Source organism: Chroicocephalus ridibundus, chromosome 5 (assembly GCF_963924245.1).
Source record: "Chroicocephalus ridibundus chromosome 5, bChrRid1.1, whole genome shotgun sequence".
NCBI lineage: Eukaryota > Metazoa > Chordata > Aves > Charadriiformes > Laridae > Chroicocephalus > Chroicocephalus ridibundus.
In genome coordinates this window covers 68,258,605-68,280,560 of record NC_086288.1, presented here as the reverse complement: position 1 = coordinate 68,280,560, position 21,956 = coordinate 68,258,605, and the positions used below count along the sequence as shown (strand labels likewise).

Genomic DNA, 21,956 nt, shown 5'->3' with positions numbered 1-21,956 from the left:
CTTATCAGAAAGACTCTTTCTCTCCGGTTTTATATGGAGATTAGGGTTTTATATGGGGATTAGGAATTGTTTTGCAACTCTCTCCAGCCACTCATTGTCACAATTTTACAGGATGTCATGAAGAACTTCTTTCATTGGAATATTATCAGATTTAGAAGAAATACCTTACACCAGTCCCCTTTCACTGGTATGTACAGGCAAGAAGAACCTCATATTACAGCCAGAAATTTGAAAAGGAGCAAGAAATGGAAGACTATTCCTTAAAACAAGGAAAGTGGCCAATTCGATTTTCAGAACCTTTGAATTTTCCCAGACAGTGCTTGAACACCATGAAAACTTGCCCAGCTTCCACTGCCAGAAGGGGGAAAAAAAAAATAGAATGCCGCTGAAATTTAGTAAATTGTTTCCACATACTTTTCTAAAATGGGTATGTCTGACCAGGATTTCATTAGTGATCTTTTTGGCCAAATGAAACAAGGCCATTCAATCAACTGAGCAGTATTTGCTTGTCTGTAGAGCAACAACTTTTTAACATTACACATGATAGACCCAAAAATTTCACAAAAACTTCTAAATAACACCAATTAAAAATTTTGTTAGTTTTATGAAAGTATGGGGTGCTCTTGCTTTTGGGGGGCGGAGAGCTTGATTGCCATTAATATAAACAAGAGAAAAATACAGTTTGACTGCTTCTGTTCCTCTAGTCCATGATGACAAAGTCTTCCCTGAAAGGGACAACAGTTCCTATTTAAGACTTCAATCTATGACTATGCGGACTTTGATTCAAGCCTGCTTTGTGTGACCTTAAGCAAGACAGTAATTCCCTCTCTGCCGGTTTCGCATCTATATTTTAAACCACTTTGTGGGGTGAAATGCTGGAAATACAAGCACTGGAATTCAAGCACCTAGTACTCTTTGCAGTGAGGAATGTGCACATACCATGGGTAAAAAGCTGTTGATTAAAAGGTAACGTTTTAAAAATCACTTCACCCCCCCAAAAACATGAATTAGTTAAGAAAGGGAACCTCTTAATACACATATGGGGTAATTTGTGTGGTAGTAGGCGTGTGGCTTTGGTGAAAAACTATTGAAACTGTGGCATTTCCACAGTTCACACAAACATCCTCAGCCCAACTATCGTGTCCCAACCTATAGTTCTGGTTAGAAAATAAAGACTATGCTCGTGTCTGCACCTTGTAGAGTCAGAGAGGCCTATAAATGGTCTTTAACACACCTTCAAAACAGTTTAATCTGAAATAACAGAGCTGTGATTTATTTTTCCCCCCAGCCTATATAGTTCATTAGTTGGACAGACAAAAAAGAATGCCATCAATTTAGACTCAGGAAAACCCCTAAATCCCACAGAATCTCATTGCTTAACTAAAACAGTATTTTAAAAGAGCTGTGGTTGATCTCTCTGGGAAAAATCACAGCCCTTAGAGAAAGCTTGTTGAAGGGAACAATGTATTCTTCCCAGTGCTGAAGGTTTCCCAAACCTCAGCGTCCTACTTGCTTTATACAAATGACAATTCTATAGTCTTTTTGTCCATCCTTAAATATTTACTATTGCATCACATGCGTCTGAGGTTGTAACTTGCTAATCACAAACTGCTGTTGTACTTACTTGATGGTTACTCTGTTTGATGTGTCCTGCAGATCACCAGGATCAAAAAGCTGAGATTCTTTAAGTCCCAGCTCTTTGCAGCCTCTTAAGAATAAGATGATATTATCCTGAAACAAGGCAAAAAAATACAATATTTTAAACTCTTCTTCATTGAAAAAAATTATCCTACTGAACCAACCTCTCCCTGACTCAATAACAGCTCACAGTTGTATAATTACTGAAATGAATAACCAAAGATACTTCCAGTCACATAATTTAAGAAATCAGTACATGTTTTGTTTGAAAACCACATAAATATGAAAAAAACCTTTTTTTTAAAAAAAGAATTTTAAATATGTAACTGCAACAAGCTTCTTGACTTTTCTCTTTCCAAACCCAGATGTTGGCAACTTCTTTAACTGAAAAAGCCCTGCTAATTTCCTCACCTACTGCTGGAGGCTGCCAACACAGCTTCGGCATGTTACAGGGCAGAAAAGAAAAGGCTGGATTTCTGAGGGAAGCAGGAAGGGTATCACAGAATGGTTTGACTTGGAAGGGACCTTAAAGATCATCTAGTTCCAACCCCCCTGCCCTGGGCAGGGACACCTCCCACTAGACCAGGTTGCTCAAAGCCCCATCCAGCCTGGTCTTGAACACCTCCAGGGATGGGGCAGCCACAGCTTCCCTGGGCAACCTGTGCCAGTGCCTCACCACCCTCGCGGTAAAGAATTTCTTCCTTAGGTCCAATCTAAATCTACCCTCTTTTCAGTTTAAAATTGTTACCTCTCGTCCTATCACTACGCTCCCTGATAAATAGTCCCCCTTTAGGTACTGGAAGGCTCCTATAAGGTCTCCCCAGAGCCTTCTCTTCCCCAGGCTGAACAACCCCAACTCCCTCAGCCTGTCCTCATAGCAGAGGTGCTCCAGCCCTCTGATCACCTTTGTATTCCTCCTCTGGACTTGCTCCAACATGTCCTGTGGTCCCCAGAGCTGGATGCTGTACTCCAGGTGGGGTCTCACAAGAGCAGAGTAGAGAGGTAGAGTCACCTCCCTCGACCTGCTGGCCATGCCTTTTTGATGCAGCCCACACAAAACAGCCCACCACCATTTAAGCAAGCAGTCTGTTCAGAAAACATCTTGCAAGTTGATACAAACAAGCCAGGTACTCCTAGTTAACATAGCTCCTGCCTCTCCAACCTTTACCAGCCAGAAGCCACTAGGAAAAGAGGTAGGTGCCCAAATAAAATGCTTGAAGTTACGCTTCATGTGACTACTGTCTGTAAGAAGAAACAACAGCAATTTTGTAACACTTTTTATGGAAGATTTACAGTTTTCAGAGTATAAAAGTCAATAACTAGGAGAGATTAAGCACAAAATGATATGAACCTCTTTCAAACCAAATACAAGACATATGGTTTGTACCAACGGGATTAAATCAGCATGTGTGCGTACACATTTAATATATGTTTTATACTTACATATATGCATGTACACCGCCCCCCTCTTATAGAACCAGTGAACCTTTCTTATACAGATAAATCTTGAAGGTGAGGAGAGAACAAGTTTTTAAGATATATACATTGCTGGATCAACAACTGCAATAGTAGGTATGCGGACAAGGAAGGATATAACGTACAGCTTGATATTCTCTGAGGCCTCTCATCTCAAACCTCCAACTAGGTGCCACATGAAGGGTCAGAGAGGAGCAGAACCTCAGCCTGGGGCAGAGACCTTTGTTTTGGTAAAAAACTGGGAGGCAGAGGAGCCTGGGCAGCATTCAGAGTATGACAGAGCAGGATTCGGGAGCAGGGCTCTCCCCACATCTGCTCCCAGGCCTTTGTTTGGGTGGCACGGCCACAGTTCGGCAAGAGCAGCCCTGTTTACTCTGCCGGGGCGCAGCCATCAGCATGCTAATCGCCGCCGCACTCTGCATGCCAACGCTCTCGCACACAAAGCTCGCTGTCACCAGCCACACCACAAAAAAATACGGACTTGGAAATTTAGAGGAGTCCAAATCTCCCTTTCTTCCCTGGCTGAAACTTAACAGCTCTGGAGGGAAGCCAGGGGGAAAGGAACGGCAGTCGAGAGAGCAGAGAGCCCATAACCCAGAGAGACAGCATCATTCACGACATGAAAAGATGCTTGTAAAATTCCCCATCTGGCTTACTGTTTGCATTATAATTTTTCCAGCGGCATCGTGAATAACTCTTGTGTTTAGCCTTTGATGGAGGACAGTTCTGGTCACTTCCAAATGGTGGGTGGAGCAATGTGTAAATCTAATAAAAATGCAAAAGCATTAAAAGAAAGTTCCTAACAGTATTTCCTAACAAAAATATACAGGACACAGTAACCTAATAGGTTTAGAAAACAATCAAAGGAGGGGGAACTCTGGGGATAACTAATTGCACCCATCTTTATGCCAAAAGTTCACATCCAAGTTATGATAAGCAGTAACAAAAATATCAGCCACTTGGCAGCCATGTAGTTTGGAAACTCAGTTGTTCTGCTGATGAACAAATGCCCACTTCTCAAAAAAAAAAAGTGTCACCATCCTAAGCCTGTTTTCATACATGCTTTAATTTTGATGGTCATCATAATAATAACAACATTTGCCAACAATCACTAACACCATCACCCAAACAATTCCTCAGAAGGCTTGTATCTTATATGGGCATAAATAGCCATGCATGTCAACAAGATGCAATCAGTCAGCACTGAAGGCTTTTGCTTCTGTTAACAATCTCATAGTTTTATTTCCCAATAGTCCTAAAAATGGCAATTTGTTTAAAAGGATTTAAAAAAAAAGCCAACACAGAAATTGTTTTCACATGACAGATATTCAGGTAAACCTGCCTAGGCTGCATATTCCCAAGCCCAAATGTATCTCATACTACTGCAAAACTAAACTTCTCCTGATTTGCTTCATTACAGTTGAAATTTGTATTTGTTAGTTCTACTGAGATGCTGGAGAACACCACTCCTAAGCCACTATAAGGAACAAGGAGTCTTATCATGAAGACCCAGCTCCCAGGAAAGGTTTCTCTCTGGATTACTACACTTTGCATTGGCCAAGTCCCGGTTTCTTCAGTTCTCAGAAAACGTTGCTCAAATTTTTTGAAATTATAGTTCCGTATCTGTTATCTGTAACTACACAATTTTTTTAGTCACCTAAAGTGCCACTTCTGTGTTGCTGTTGACGAAACTAAAAGAGAAAAAAAAAGTTTACAAGCCGCAACGTATATAAAACATCCTTACCTTAAAAATAGGGGACAAAAACCAGACACTTAATGTGCATGTCCAGCTCCTTACAACTGGGCAGAGTTAAATAGGTCACGCAAATGGGTCACACTGCAATGGCAAGCGCGGCCAGCTGCCGTGTCCCAGCTAACAGGGCAGTATCTTTTACCGTGGTCTCGGAAGACACGCGACCAGAATTGAGTCCCTCCTGCAGCCCCTGCAAGGCACTACCATACTATTACCTCAATACATTAAATGGAGATGATATTGCCTTTTTGTCAGTGGTTACTTGCTGCAGTCGCAGAGTTGGAGTAGATGGAGGGTGGGTCACTTGGTCAGCACATCATTTCCTACAGCCCCAGAGGACCCAGAACTGGCTCCTGCTGGCTCATCTACATTTTAGCCCACACTATTCAATCAAAAAAAAAAATCTTCTTCTGCCTTTTGTCCTTCATGCACCCCAGAGGAAGAGCGAGCTTCCAGTCTAAATTTCTTCATAAGTTTTATCTATTTTTTAATGTATAAATGTTTGTATCTATTAAAATAGATATTTATAGATATCTATAATCTATAGATATCTATAAAATTTTACCTATGTGTTATCTATAAAACGACAAACTCTGAACAGACTGCTTACAGAAGACAAATGCTTCAGCGTGGTGACAGACAGAGGACACAAGAACAAGATACACTGAGAGGTCAAACCCCAACCCTTTTCTGCTTGCCTCAGCAGAGTCATGACAGTTACTATTAGATCAGCACTATAATCAATGTCGTTTGCTTGTAAGTATTAGAGATCCAGAAGTTATTAATGTAAAGGTTTTGCTATGCTGAATTTCTCAACAGAAAAATCAACCAACACATAAAACATTACAAACTCTCAGGCAAAGCAGGAAGGACCGGGGAGGAGCAGGGACGGACACACAGGGGTGCAGAACACTGACCCCCCGAGTCCGGAGTCAGAAGAATGCACGGTAAGGAAGGGACTGCTCCTGCTCTCATAACTGCATTTCAACGCTGTAACCTTTTCATCCTTTCTGGTGTGTAACCTGCACAACTCACCTCTACAAAATCACTTTGCCAGGACAACCACCTGCAGGTAACGCAGAGAGAATGGAAGGTGGAGGGGTTACACCTCCACGAAGGTGGAAGGAGGGAGGAAGAAATAATATGCTGCTCACTTGTAAACATATTTTTTTTCCCCATTTTTAAAAGACTGATAACCCATGTGCTATAAATACGAAAAAACGTTCTCTATATTGCGTTAAGTCATCTTCCTCACACACAAAGTGGAACACAAAATCCTGAACCCTGTTAAAAAAAAAAAAAAAAAACAACGCACAGAAATTGGCAGTTGTGCAGGACAGACACCCTGGAAAGCCACCGCAAATTCACACAGTAGCACTGCCAACACACAAGACAGTTCAAGCTAGCGAGAATCAAATATTCACAGCAGGCAAATTCCCTCCATAGGATCTGCTGATCAGATGCAATGGCAAACAGCTTGAATTTGGCCCACTTCCATTCCTTTCATCTGCCACAATAGTATACAAAATATTCTCACTGTATCCACGCTGCAAATCGGACCTGCAGCTTATCACTGTGGAACCATCATTTGTCAGATGTGCTACTGCATGGCCTGGGTGAGATATACAGATAAAATCGGGGAAAAACAAAAGCAAGCCAAGCTGTATGTCTGCACAGAACGCTGAATAAAATGCCAAGTGCATGCCACTTCTGCAAGCTGGAGATATTATTAGTTGCCAGTAGGACTGCGCTGTTTTGCAGGACAGCTGCAGACAAACAGGTGGCCTTTTTCATTTCTGGAATGCTGAAATTTTCCCTGTTCCAGGAGAAATTGGAAGATTTCTAAATATCTATATGTATTTTTCCAAACTGCTTATCTAAGCAATTTCCAATACAGACTCTTAAAAGCCTTTTGTTTACCCTCAACATTTCTTCCCAATTCCCTCATTTTTCCATTTTACATAAATAATTAGCGGTGATTGCTTATTCATATAAAAGCAATGGATCTTGACGGATCCACAAGCAGACGGAAAGGAAACACTGAAATATTCAGTTCAAGTCCACCAGGTAAGAACTTTTATGAGAGCGAGGCCGGGAACTTTTCCTATATATACACACACATATACATATATATGTTTTATTATTTATCCAATATGCTTCACTATATATATGTTTTACTATATATATAACCTTTTACTGTTTATACAGTATACTTTACTGTATATACAGTAAAACTACACATTCACAGAATGCTGTTTTCTGTGGCAGATTCCAAATCAGCAGATTTGGGAGGAACCCGATCATAGCCAGGACACATCCACTCAGAAACTTAGGATGCGTGGGAAGATGAAGGATGACAGCGCACCAGAACGGAAGGCGAGCCCCACCAGGGGCGGTAATGGCGGGGGGGGACACACAAGTTACTGCACCCCAAAGGGATTCTGGCACACAACAGCAGCCTCACCTAGTCAAAATTAAACGCTAGACGGGGAAAAACAGAACGAGAGGGGCTCCGGGAGGGAAAGCAGGACTTACCAGCCCGTCAGCCCGAGCCGATCCTCGCCTCCCGGAGCCTGCGGAGCGGCACGACCGACAGCCGGCCGGAGCCGCTGCGCTGCCGCCGGCGGGGGCTGCAACCCCCCAACTCCTCCCACCGCCCCCCCCGGGGCCGCACAGCAGCCCCGACACCCCCCCACAGAGCCCGACAGGCGGCGGGGCTGGCTCCCCCCGCCGAGCAGCGCTGGCCGGCAGCCGGCAGAAAGCGGCAGAAGGGAGAAGAGGAGAAGGGATGGATGGCATCCAGAGGGACCCAGAGAGGCTTGAGAGGTGGGCCCGTGTGAACCTCGTGAGGTTCAACAAGGCCAAGTGCAAGGTCCTGCACCTGGGTCATGGCAATCCCAAGCACAAATACAGGCTGAGTGGAGAACGGATTGAGAACAGCCCTGAGGAGAAGGACTTGGGGGTGTCAGTGGATGAGAAGCTCCCCATGAGCCGGCAGCGTGCACTCACAGCCCAGAAGGCCAACCGCATCCTGGGCTGCACCAAAAGCAGCGTGGCGGGCAGGGCGAGAGAGGTGATTCTGCCCCTCTGCTCTGGTGAGACCCCACCTGGAGTACTGCGTCCAGCTCTGGAGTCCTCAGTACAGGAAAGACATGGACCAGTTGGAGTGGGTCCAGAGGAGGGCCACAAAGATGATCAGAGGGCTAGAGCACCTCTGCGATGAGGACAGGCTGAGACAGTTGGGGTTGTTCAGCCTGGAGAAGAGAAGGCTCCGGGGAGACCTTATAGCGGCCTTTCAGTACCTAAAGGGGGCCTACAGTAGGGATGGGGAGGGACTCTTTATCAGAGAGAAGAGTGACAGGACAAGGAGTAACAGTTTTAAACTGAAAGAGGGAAGGTTTAGATTAGATATTAGGAAGAAATTCTTTACTGTGACGGTGGTGAGACACTGGAACAGGTTGCTGAGAGAAGTTGCAGAGGCCCCATCCCTGGAAGTGTTCGAGGACAGGTTGGATGGGGTTTTGAGCAACCTGGTCTAGTGGGAGGTGTCCCTGTCCATGGCAGAGGCCTCGAACTAGGTGATCTTTAAGGTCCCTTCCAAGCCAAACCATTCTATGACTCTAAAAATGATCAGTGTGTGCAGAATCACGTGAGTCCCAAAGGAAAAAAACAGGTCCAGAGAATAGATACAGAGCTGATTAAATTAAAACATCAGGAATAACATGTGCTGGCAGGAGATGAAAGTGAACCACTCCAAAGGCAGGGCTGGCTGCAGGAATAGCAGGGAGAAGGGCCAGGCTTGTCAGGAGCACCAGCAGGCCAGAAAGCCTGACAAGTAGCACCTTCAAAAGCTCATCAAAGACGACAGCCCAGACTGCCTTCGCAAAGAAAGCCAAGCCTTTTTCCTCTTCTTTTTGGGTAATCAACAAGGAGAAGATGTGTCTGCTCAAATAACAGCTCCACCGCCTTAACAAAAAGGCAAAAAGCACCTAAAAATACTGTGAAGAAAATGAGTCTGTTGGGAACATACCTCAACTACACAAAACATACCAGAAACCCAAAACATGGTTCTAAGCAATCTTCAGATAATATCTAAGATATTGTATCTGCCAGAAGATGTTCAGTACCAGACCCCCAAGATCTAGCTGGAAGTGCCAAATTCCTACCACGGTGCTTAGATCCTGCTGCTTCCAGCCAGGCTTACTAGTTCAGAAAATTGCAAGTGCCTAGAGCAAGAAGATATTCTGATACCACTTCTTTACGCTACTTTGGTAGTATAAAACTTATCCTGTGTGCAGGGAAAGCTGGGCAAAGGAAAAAAACATACTCCATTTATCTCTTCAGAGGGCTGCTCTTATCATTTTTGGCTTCCAGCAAAATCTTTTGCTAATAGTTCCAATCATTAGTCTCATGTAAAACACAAGCCCATTCAGTCTAGATTAATAAACTGAAAATAAGCAACAGCAAAAAACCCCTCAAAATCACACCATGAGAATTGATGGGGGCCCCTAAAAAGCAAGCCCAAAATAAATGAAATGTGTTAAGCAAATCCAATTGTGAGTAAACTTGTCCTCCAGATATCCAAAAGCACAATGTTTAAAATTAAAATTTTGCAATTCTTTAAGAAAATCAGAAGTACAGCAGCACTACTTAAGAAATGGTCTTTGACATTTTCCTAAATCTGTCCTTCACCATCAGATTGTTTGCTTTTTAAGATCTTTGTCCTGTAGCAAATTTTAACCACATTTATATGCTTCTTATGCAATGCAGTATATTACTATAATTTGTTTGATAGTAATATATATATAATATTAATCTATTATATAGTAATAGATATAACTAAAATCCCCAAACAGAATCTGGAATGGCCACATTGTATATAATGAAAGGCAAATGCAAGGAGCTCAGAATATAAAATGGCACTGCAGGTCCTGGGCAGGTAGTGAAAATTTGATGCTGGGTACAGAATTGATGGTGTACCTTATTTCTGCAAATTTTTAAAATGAGCTTAAAATCCCTGCTGGATGGTATGATGTAAAAGGAGGGAAGAGACACTGTGGACAGGAAAGGAGAAGGATAACAGGGAAAGAGAGAAGAAAATCATGGGAGGGAACCATACAAAAGAACATGAGCAAGAGCAGCCTTCAACTCAATGGGCAAAAGCAAACCACGGGGGGGTGGGAGGGGTGCACAAGGCTGACCCTATGACTTCACTAGTTAAGTCGGTCCTGATATTCTCCTTGCTGCATCAGGTCATTATCCCTGAAGGCACAAATAAAACATTTAAACAAATGGGGGCTCAGTCAACATCCTTGTCTTTGGGGGAGAGAGCAATCAGATGATATGAATTCCCTCAGATGCGCCAAACCCACGATACACCCAGAGTAAGATGCCTTTGTTTACAGCAACGAAGACGGAACACAGGCAGGCAGGGGAAAAAGGGTCAAAGCAGTTCCAGGCTATTCATTGGCTCCGATGCTGGTGAAATCACAGCCAGATGTCAGCCAGATGTCTCCCAACCTTGGAGACGGGGTGCCTATTGGATGCCATATTCTATGGTAACCGCCACGGCATGGCCAAGGAAGAGGACAACATTTCCTTTTCCATCCCCTCTCCATTGCTTTTTAGTACCAGATGATAACGCTTGGCTTGTGAGGGTTTGGACATCAGTTTCATGACTTCTGTTACTCACTTTTCACATTTTTGATGAATAAAGCTCTCCAAGGACAGGATTAAAATCAAGCTCACGTGCAGTAAAGTGCAGCCAAGCACTCCTAGAAGCTGCTGGGAATTCACCTTGCAAATCCAGAGCCAGATGGGTAAGAACACAAGGAGAGGGGAGACACCACCCAAAAAGCAAAGCTGGCTCCTTTTGCCGCAATGGAAAGGACTCTTATTTACCTTGCTTTGCCTCATTAGTGGGCTATGATGTGGGTCAGTAAAAAACATAGCACAGGGTTGGGTAAACAGCTACAAAAAAAGATGAGAATGAAAGAACCATCACAACAGCAATGTTCACAGTGCAGCCAGAGCTCAGCATCTGTGGCATCTACCCCTTCTTTACCCATCCTCCTGGCAATAATTGTGCTGTCTCTATCTGAAGGAAGGAAAAAAAAGGTCATGAAGACAAATTTGACCTTTAGTTGCACTCACATGATGAGTGCTGGGAGTATGACTAACCTAAACACAGATTTCAAGGAATGCTGAAACCACGGTTAGTGGTGCCACAACACTTCCCTCAGGACATCTTCTTGGGGAAACTGTACACTCTCCATTTTCAGCACATCCCTGTGGCTGCTGCCCCCACAGCTGAGCTCTACAGCAAAAAATAAAATTGGGCAAGAAATTCACAGCTAGGGAGAACATGCTGTTTTCTAAGCTCAGTTTATTTGTGTGTAGTTATCAGGATATGACAAAGCATTAAGGAAAGCACACGGTCTGGCTACAGATTTAGAAGATCTCAAAGGCAGCCATCCCAAACAAACTGCCTGAAGTAAACAAAAAAAAAATACATAAACTTTAAATCTGGAGTTACAAGTCATAAGAACTTATATTGTGAAAACAAAACCAGTATATAAGTCAGGAGGGTCCAAGCAATGGGACCTCTAAAGAAACCAACCTGAGCCTTAAATATGGGACAATACGGTTTTCACTAGGTGTACTGTTAAAGCTTATCAGCCTACATACAGGAAAAAAAAGGAAATTCATAGATGAATAAAGTTGAATTACCTCCCAAGTGATATACCCAAAAAAGCACAGCCAGAGGATAATCCAGAGGAACACTGCAAATAGCTTAAGCTTCAACAAAAAACACGGCCTTTACATGTTACGTACAGCCATCAACTACAACCAACCACTGCTGAACAAACCTTTGCCTTCCCTGACTGCTGCCAGGGCAGTCGTGTGTTAAGCCATGGCACAACAGACACTTCTCAAAAGCTATTTATATACGTGTTCCTGCTAAGATATTGGACTATGGTAATAAAGAAGTTTATCTGTGCAAAACAAATGCATGTGCTAAAAATCTACTCTGTGTTTTCCTTCATTATATTATCAGGTCTACTAAAAGGCACTGCCTTTTTTTACATACCCTGTCTTCCTTTCTCTGCCTACAGATTCCAAGCTTCATGGGATCCCTTTGATCACATTTGATATTTCAGGGCACTGTTACCCAATGCCTGCTTTCTATATTTTGACTTGACTGGAGAGAAAATAAACTTGTTTTCTGGGAAGAGCAGTGTTGACTATTTAAGGGACACAGCTCCAGGGAACTGTCAGATGCGACTTGCCACCGGACCTTTGGGAAAGGGTGAGGCTGGCAGAGAAGAAAATGAGGAAAAATCCTGTGCATCATGAGCCTCTCCACCTGCGAAAGCGTGTCTGAGGGTCATTAGTTACCTGACCAGCATAATCTATTATGAACCAATATAGGTAACTTAAAGCATAACCAGTGCACCTGCATCCACATTCAGAGATGACTACCTGCAGAAACACTGCAGTGATCACTACAGACTGTTTCTAGTTTTCCTCTCTCACTACATCCAAAGCAGATAGCGAGGACAAAACAAGTAACTGGAAGTGAGCAATAGTGAGATTTATACTTGATGCTTTTCTGATAACACAAGAATCTAATTATTCATAGACAAAAATCTGTATTGGAGTTATAGCCTCAGTTCTTAGTTTCCCCGTGTCTTTTATCAGCTCTCTTCCTACTGAGGAACTTAATTTCACCCAAGGTTTACAGTCCAAGAAAATACAGGATTTTTATGAAAATATGTGCGTGATGAATCTCATTTGAAAAGTTTTGCTGCATCCAGCTGTATTGAACTAGCTGAGCACAAAACTTTGAATACCCAAGGCCAGAAAACAGATGAAGTTTTGTATAACAGATTTTTAAAGTTTCCAACTGTAAAGATACAAAAAAAAGGTACCTAGAATAAAAATCAATTTGACATGAAACCTCTGAAATTGAATGTATGACCACTGCCTAGCAGTCTCATAATGCTTCTTCTATTGCGGAAACTACTCATTACTAACACAACTTTACTTTCTTGTCCCTTTCCTTTATGTGTTATGTCCTCTTTTGCTTGGTACATTAAGCAAAGCTATCTTCCATTTAAAGCCAAAAAATAGTAACAGTTGGCCAACATTCAGACTTCTCTCAGCAAAGATGGCAATCCGCTATGCAAGGATCAGGATATGACACAGCCGGAGCTGTTGGAGGGCCTCTGTGTCCCAATGTCCAAGTACAACTGCTGTAGGTGGGCCTCTAAAGATGCAAGAAAGCTGTCTGTGGGAGCCGGGGGCCTGGCAGTAGCTGTTAAAATCAGACCAAATCTCTATTCCCCAAGGCAAACAGCAAAATAGTGAAACCGCCAAGGAGGACTCATTCCTGCTCAGTTCGTGACCTCTGCAAAAAAAGCAACAAATTCCATTTCTCCTTTCAAATTAAACATCTACTCTTTATTGCCAAGGAATATGTTTTAATAATCTATGGTGTTCAACGTTTGATAAACATCAGAAGTCTCTTTGCTGCTGTTACATGATACCTGACATACGTTTCCCCCCCCACTCATAGCTTTGCATTTTCATGCCAACATTACATAAAACATACTGGACTTCTTTAATGTACAGGTTGGGGTTTCCTTGCAAATACTTCTAAAAGAAGCTGTTCAAGTCCAAAAAAACATTTTAATTGGCTTTTTGTACTGAATGAAGTTCCAGTACGTTCCACTTGGAAAACCTACATTATTGTTTTTACTTCCAGTAAAAAAAATAAATAGAAAGCTTTCACATTTAGATGTCTAGAATGATTTCAGTGAGGAAAAGGAAGGGAAGAAAATCAATAATTTTCAATTTGTTGAAACTGCATTTCACAGACAACCAAAATATCTGTGCAAAAAGATGCTAAGTAAATCAATGCCCATTCTTAACTTTGACCATATATAGTGTAACTGCCTAAATTACTAAATACCACAACACCCAATCGATGTGTTTCTCAGATTTGAAAACATACATTTGGTGTCTAGGTAGCATGGCCATAGCTGTCAGTCATCTTGAACATCTCCAGTGTTGGGGCGTTTTTTTTTTTATGGCAAACATTCAAGACAAGATGAGCTACCCAATAGTCTGGCATTGATTTCTTTTCCATCTCTTTTCAACCATCAGTAAAGCATTCACTAGATGTAATTCAGGAATTGGCACAATTATTCATAAAGCTACGGTAGCTGCAAACATAGATGGACTATGCAGGCAACTGAAATTACTACTATTCATTAAGTCTATAGAGGTCGTGCAAATATGGCTTTGAAGGGCCGTTTGGAAAGCAGGATTCATGGATTGTATCTGGATGCCAGACGCATTTGCAGTTTATGAAGACTAAGCTTTCGGGACGGGACAAATAAAAGGTAGTACAATAATATACTGTATTTAAGAAGGAGAATTTCCTCAAATTAATGGGCATAAAATCAATGATTAAAACAAGAGGGACAGGAAGGAACTCCTCTTTAATACAGTGTATTCCTATTGCAAGGCTTTCTCCCAGGTCTTTCACAATGTCTTGTTTCTGGTTCCTTCAGGCAGCACAACAGAGGACAGAAAAGGATCTCCCCTCCTACAGGACAGATATTCCTGTTCTTCCGTTTACTGTCAACACACGAGAGGTGTACTTGAGGCATAGTTCTGCAACATCCTCTCTCCCCTAGGAATGCATAAAGCAACAAGGCTAGGAAGATGAATACATGCATCACACCAAGTCTTCGGAACTGGAACTAAGGGGTGGAGATGACAGAAATAACTTGTCACCTTTATTGGCAGAAGAAAAAGAAAGGGAGAAAAAATTGGCTATCACTGCTAATTTATTCCTAAAATTTCAGTTTATACCCTGCTTTCTGTCCTAACTAGACTCGAGATCATCTTTTGTTTGTAGAGGAAAACAGCCAAACCATGCTTATAATTCAGCTTACCTGGGTGTAACCAGTGGCTCCTGCTTGGAAGAGTCATAAATAAGGCTGGCAGAGATGTTCATGCACCCTCAAACAACAAGCCTCCAACTCCTCACCTGCTACTTCTGAAAACCTTTGCAATTTAAAGCTACGTTATATAGACTGAAGTAAAACTTAGCTGACGAGACTGTATAAAGGAAAAGGGTAAATTTAAAGCAAATATGATTTTTTTCCTTCCCTCAACAGAGGGACTCAGAGTTCAGTTGGTTGATCGGAGAGAGGTGTATCTAGACAGCAGAACCAGTAGAGTCCAGCAAGATTATTAGGCCAGGCTTCACGGGCCATGAAAGCAGCTGTACTAGCTCCAGAGCCAACAAGAAGCCGCCAGCAATTTAGCTGATTTAAAGCACTGCAGAGCCCCAGTCCCCAGCCAGCTTGCATGTCTCCAAACCACTCCTGCGGACGCAGCTTTCTGGAGAATGCAAATGTTACACATGGCTACCCAAAATCAGCTCTAGGCCAGTGGGACTTACTGGCTTTGGCAAGGCCCTCTACGCTGCCGATCCTAGCGACTGGGGAATATTCATCAGGCACAGTACTGCCTTGCTTGAATGCATGTGACCTCTGGAGAACAAAGTTAAAAGTTTATCAAGAAGTTTCAGTTGGGACATGGTGGAGACATCAGAGAAGGTACCTAATACCTAAGCTTGAAGAGGATATGAAATGAAACAATGTGTCTTACGTGTTCTTTTGCAGTTGCTGACTTAGAGGTAAGATCGCAAAAATGCAACTTCTGGACCAAAGTTGAGCCAAGAGCATATCCCAAACTAAACAAAACAGCCACCTCCTTGTGAATAATGAGCATGTTAATCAGGTAACGTCCCTAAATGTTTTAAACATGAGCTTAGATGCATATTTATAATTAGGAGTGGTAAATGAATCATTATTAACCAATCAGCTGTATTTTATCATTATAAATATTGGGCGGTTTGAAACATGAGGTGTGCCGGTTGTCGTTAAATGCCCAGCACCCACTGCTGCAGAACTGAAATAAAAACAAGTATCTCGAGTCAGTGTGTTGATTGGCTCTCACACACTGGGTGAAGAACCTTCATTTAAGGACAACAGCACTGTGCTGAAGCTAATCAGCCCTTCATTCTGCAGACCCTACTGAGAGCTACCTGGGGTTTACAAGGTCAACAGACGGAGCGCCATCCAAATACAGGGGCTACAGAGCTACACAACCACCTTAGGTGATGCAGGGACACTGCCAAAACTGCAGCAAAGGGAGACTAACCACCCAGGAGGTCCCAGACCGTGGTCACACATGCTCTTTGTACCTGTGCCTGTACATGCCAGCCAGCCCAGAGCTCCACAGGGGCTTCTGCATGCAGAAATGACTGCAGGGAGTCTGGAAAGTCAGCTAGCACAGAAAGCGCCCGCTTTCTGGGGCTTTTTGACCACCTGGAAATCCGTGACTGTGCTATGCTTCATGGCTCGGCTGATCTCATGCCTTTGGGCCACTTGCCCCGAAGGGGAAAGGCGCTGGCGTCAAGCCGCTCTCCTGCAAGAGCCGTCCTCTGGCTGTGCTGAGCCAGGGTGACAGATGCTGCTGCCCAACCCAAGCAGGCTGTTCCGTCAGTTGCCCACACCCACAACACAGAGGTTATCCAGGGTTTCCCATTCTCCGACATATCCCAAACTCCACCTTCCATTATGCTGAACTGAGCACTTGGCTATTTTTCCCCTTATTTACTTCCCATCCGCTTCCTAACCTCAGTCTGGTGCTTTTATTCCTCCAACTTGTATTGTAAAGTTATAAAGGACAAGAATATTTGTACGCTGTTATGCAAAGAGAATAAATCATACTGGAAGCTGTGGTGGAGAATACTGACCACAGTCTTTGAAGTTCCTGGTCTGCAATTTGCTTACATAATAGTTTGCATGCAGGCTTAAGTGCTGGATTTCTAATAGCGCTCATCAAATTTCAGCCAAAAAAAAAATTAGAATAAGCAAGGTGAACCGCTCTCGGGAAGATAAACTATCTGCGAGAGAATTTTTGATGTAAGTACCACAAGAACACCAAGAACTCACAGTTCTTCAAGAAATATGTAGCAGTCTGGAATCTGAGGAGTTTCAGTTAAGATCATATTTTAGAAAGTAAATTTTAATCAGGATTGGGTGGCTCAAGAGATTGGGTAATAGTATTTAAAAAAGCAAGTGATTAATCTCCGATCAACCAGAGGGTAAGGACTAAAGAGCATTTAAGGTCTCAAACACCCCTGGGAACTGGCCAACTTAGTCTAATACTGTGGGTGCTGACTCTAGGCAGATTTGGGATTTTCTCACACACAGTCCTCAAGCTTATGAGTTGCCTCCTCTAAATTTCACTAGAACTACTCCATTATCTTCCCCAAAATTCTGCATTACAGTTATACTTAGGAAGAGCCAACAGCAGTTAGATACCGGGTTTGCTGATAACACTGTGCTGACAAATAACTCGTTTCTCTGTGTCCTTTCTAACCGCACCTATGGGTTGTTTCTTAATTACAATCTTCTGAAGGCAGAGACTCATACCACTGAGCCTGATGCTTGCTTTGCAGGAAAGCAGATTTTGATCATTGCTGACTGTATCATTCAAAGATCCGAGACACTCAGAAATTGTGGTCAGGCATATCTGAAGATACAGCTCCTAAACTCCCTTCAAACTAATCATAATATTGGATTGACTTTTGCTCTTTCGGTTTAGACAGAATGAAAGAACAAGTAACAAGGGGTATGATATTGCTGAAGATAAAGTATCACCCATTCGACTATCATTCTGCTAATACCTTGCTTACTCAAATTTTTTGTTTGACTTCAACACTTCTCCGAGAGGATGTAATTATCTTGCTTCTTCCTTGCCTAAAATTCTAGTCCACTGACCTACCAGATTCCACCCAGCCACTATTCAGCACTGTAAAAATAAAATACAGGAGTGCACACTAAGAAGGAACATCAAGCTAGCCTGGCTCTGCTTCCCCAAAAACCCAGAACAAAACAAAACCTAGCTTCCTATGACAAACTTTATGTCATGTTTCTTTTTTACATAAGTCTGTGACTAAACACTGACTTTAGTAACGAATTTTGTGTTCTTCTGGTGCACAGCATTTATTTACTTGCCTCTCTTTGCCCCTTCATAGGCTTTTATAAAAGCTCTGAGAGGGCTTTTTGAAGATCACTGCCTTTGATTTACCAGTTTGCAACTAGTTTTGCCAATGATTGATGTAATCCCTGCATTTGTTGCTAAGTTGTTTCATGAAATGTCAGAATATACATTGTTTTCAATATATAGTATCAAGCCTGTAGTAGTAAGTTTTTGTTGGCTTTTTAAAGTTGCATGTATTTTCTTTGAAAATCAACAGCACAGCAAAACAGGGTGTCTGTGTCTGATGCATGTGGCACTCTCAGGACATTTCAAGTTATGCTTTTCAAGCAGTTGTTATGGTTTAAGAAGCAACTATTGTCTGACCTCTTTAGGGGTAACAGGAGAAACTTAATGAAAAAAACAACATCCGAGAATTGTACAAAAAGAAAAGGGTTTTTTTCTACTTCTGCATATGTCAAGTAAAAGCTGTATAAATTATCTTTCTAGACCATAAGTTGAGAGATTTTATTAGCTTGTGCTACTGACCTGTGCAGACAGCTTTCTGGCACAATTTTCATGACTTGTTTACAGTATCACCTCAGTTATCCAGAACTTCTTGTTATCCCAACAAGGGTCAAATTCCTGACGTGTATTAATTACACTGAAAATTGCCCTGGATTACTTGAAACCTCAAATAACTGAACCTATTCACTGTCCTCCCTTTTAAATAACAGAGGACACACTGTATAGTGGTGCTAATACTTTGTGGCTGATCCCTGTAACTCCAGAAATTAATACATAAACGTCACACTACTTATCTATCAGGCCTGTCAGCTTCGGACTGAAAACCAGGCTCAAGAGGCGGAGAGCATTTATAGCATGGTCCTACTCACTGCCACGGGCTGTAGGGCAGGAGGAGATAGGAAGGACAGGAAGGTTAAAACCAAAAACCATTGACTAGGATTCCTGATCCATGGCCTGCTGGCCAAGGAAACAGAGCTGCTTCACAGTTCAGCCCTCCCTAGCTAACAAAACGACCTTCGGTCCATCCTGTAGTCAGCCAAAGATTTGCTGCTGCCTGCGCAGTTAAGTATACACCCCACTGACAGACGCTTGAGCTTTTATAGTTGCAGCTACTGGGCTCCATCTCCTTGTGCCCATCACCAGGCAATCAGGCCTGCAGCTTCGCCCCGAAGGCACTCACCAAGCAGCTTCACAAGAACCTGTACAACTGCACCATCGGAGCTTGGATGTGAAGATGAGGATGCAAAGACCTGCTGGCAACTCACACGTTCAGCCAATACCAGGCATTAACTCCAAGACCTCTAATGCTGTTGCTAGGCAGGAGTGGTAACATTAGGATTGGTTTTGGAAAAAACAGCAAGCCTCCTTCCAACCAAACTAGAAATGGTATTCGAAGGACAACAGTGACAAGGCAGCTTTCATTAAGAGAAGGTATTGGAAACATCCAGGAATGCCTGGAAACACCTATGGGATTTGTTGGCTGTGCAGCCAAGCTACACAGCACCCAATGAACCCAACAGTTATAAAAGGCAAGAAGCTACAGAGCACCAGCAGCCCAGGCTATCAGTTTAAGGCCTGAAGTTTGTTGCCCCACAACAGGTGCGAGGGTGAGAATCACATCTGGCACTCAGTCCAACGTGCCTCCCAACACACCCATACAACTTCGCAACACGCCAAGCTGTGTAACATCTCACTAGCTGCTCCAGTAAAAGGAGACCAAATACTACCAACATTACGACTGAAAAGGAAAAGAAAGGGGAAAGGGGGAAAAGCATAATGTTTGCCATCGGCCTTATGGGGAAACACAAGCTTGATTCTAAATTATGCATGAGAAGTAATACAATTCAAAGAGAAAAGCCGAGATGATGAAGAAGCATACAGAATGGACTGAAAAAAGCTGAGCTGAACTCAGTACACACTTGGATGCATGCATGCATTTAGCAAGTTCAATACTCTCCCCTTACTGAAAAGCCTGAAAAGAAAACTCCCTTTCACACATGGCACAGTAATAAATCAGTGCACACTATTGCCCCAAACAGAAACAGACATTTGCCATCTAAGTAAGTGCTTCCTGCATGAAGATGAGGAGGCAGAAGCCAACAAAGACGTGGTGATAGCAAAGACTTTAACAGAAGGACACCACTCCAAATAGCTGAGGATTGCCTCTGTACTGCAATATTAATTTTCTAGACCGTTAGTCATATTGCTTGTCCAGAAATGAACATGTAATTCTCCTACTAAGCTGTGGGACAGATTTCCACGTAGTATCACCAGGCTATTCAGCTTTCAAACTGTTAATAGTTAATGGCTTTGGTGTCCCTCAGTCAGATAGCTCAGCCTACCACCGTATTTTTGCACAAGCAATTAACTAAGCTGCTTCCTCTGCAGCATTAATTTTAACAGGTTTACAATAGTATCATTAAACCTCTGGACATTTAAGAGGAAGCGCGTTACAATTGGAAAGTACCGTGCCAAGCAGGAAGCGAGTGGCTTTAATCCAGGAGCACTGAGGAATGCAGAAGGCAAGGAGACTTCAGTGTCAGATATTTCAGCCTCTATGAACTCTTGACCATGGCACCGGACTGCAGAATTCTACTAGGCTTTAAAGCAAAGAAATCACTGCGCACAGATCTTTAAGGCACTAGATTGCCTTTTTGCTTGTTTTCTGTAAGTCAGGGAAACAACCACAGCGTGATCTTTGGAGTGAGACACGTTCCATCATCTGCATTCAGCACGTACACTCCTGATAGCGACACGCACATCATCTGACAGAAATCCACTTACAGCACCCGGAAAGGTTTTCAGCATAGAAACAGTACGAACAGTTGCTAGCAGACGTAAACTGCAACAGACTTCAAGTTGATTCGCAGCCAGGAAGGGGATTAGAGGGAGCATTCTCCTGCCACCATCCTCAGCCTAAGGGCTGGGGTCACAACAGACCCTTGCCAACTCACGATTGCCCCCTTTTCATGAGAGGAGGAGGTAATAGGAAGCTTGAGCCTCCCTGGCCCATTTTGAGGTGGCAGATTTGTCGGTCGGGCCACACTGTGGAAGCTTTCGTTCACACTTGCCTCTTGGATCTGGACAGGTTAAGAGCTCTTTGGATGGTACCCTCCCCTGTCACATCTCCAGTGCTACCATTACCTGGTCATCAACATTCTCCAGACAGTATCACATGGATTTTACAGCCAGCAGCACGTGCCTTTCAGATGCTGTGAGAATGCAGGGTAGCAGCAAACACAGCGAATATTCTTACTCCAGTCAACCCCATTTACACTTAGGTTAGCTGTCACTGTCTAATAAATACTGGCATCTAGCCGTTCCCTGCAGCAGAGGCTACACGTCACTGAAAAAGACAGTTGAGGATCAGAGATGGTATTTATAGTGCAGACCTACAGACTCCAACCTGTGAGAGGGTTTCCAGAATTAGGGAGTGAGAGTGCTACTAAGTATAGTTTTAAACACAGACAACCTTTAAACCGGGGATTTTGGGATGAGACTTTCACAGGTCTCTGTGTCCTTTGATTTTGGCCAATAACTTGAAGGTTGCATCTAAGTTTAAACTCCCTAGCGGCAGCTTCGCAACTACTTTAAACTGATCAAATGGTGCCTCCTTCCCTCAACGCAGTGAGCCTGTTCCTTCCCTCCTGCTCACACAGTTACATGCTGTAAGGTGAAGGAGAAGGGTATTTTTCAGCTGCATCAGTTGCCCATTCCAGCTGGTGGGCTACTGCTGGCATGGTAGAAGGTGTAGGAAAGTCAAATTTAGAACAGCTGCAAGCAACCATAGCCTCACATCTAGTTTTTCTTGTTAAGGACAAAAGTAGAAAATACAGCTGATACTTCTTTCAGCCTCAAGACATGAATATTGGTAAGCATGTGTGGTGAGCTACATGCATCACACCAGCTCAGTGCTTATTTTTATATCCTCTTTAGCAAACTAATCACTTCTGCAACAGAAGTCACCCAAAGACCGCAAGTGCCTGGATACAAC

At 42.9% G+C, this 21,956-nt stretch overlaps 1 protein-coding gene across 5 annotated transcripts in view; it reads right to left on the bottom strand.

The window, feature by feature from the left end:
* Positions 1-21,956, bottom strand: part of LIMCH1 (LIM and calponin homology domains 1) — a 182,544-nt gene that overhangs the window by 70,893 nt on the left and 89,695 nt on the right. For all 5 annotated transcript variants that reach the window (XM_063336357.1, XM_063336356.1, XM_063336358.1 and 2 more), the window contains exon 4: positions 1,625-1,731. In XM_063336357.1, coding sequence (XP_063192427.1) covers positions 1,625-1,731 — 107 coding nt within the window. The remainder of the gene's footprint in view (positions 1-1,624; positions 1,732-21,956) is intronic.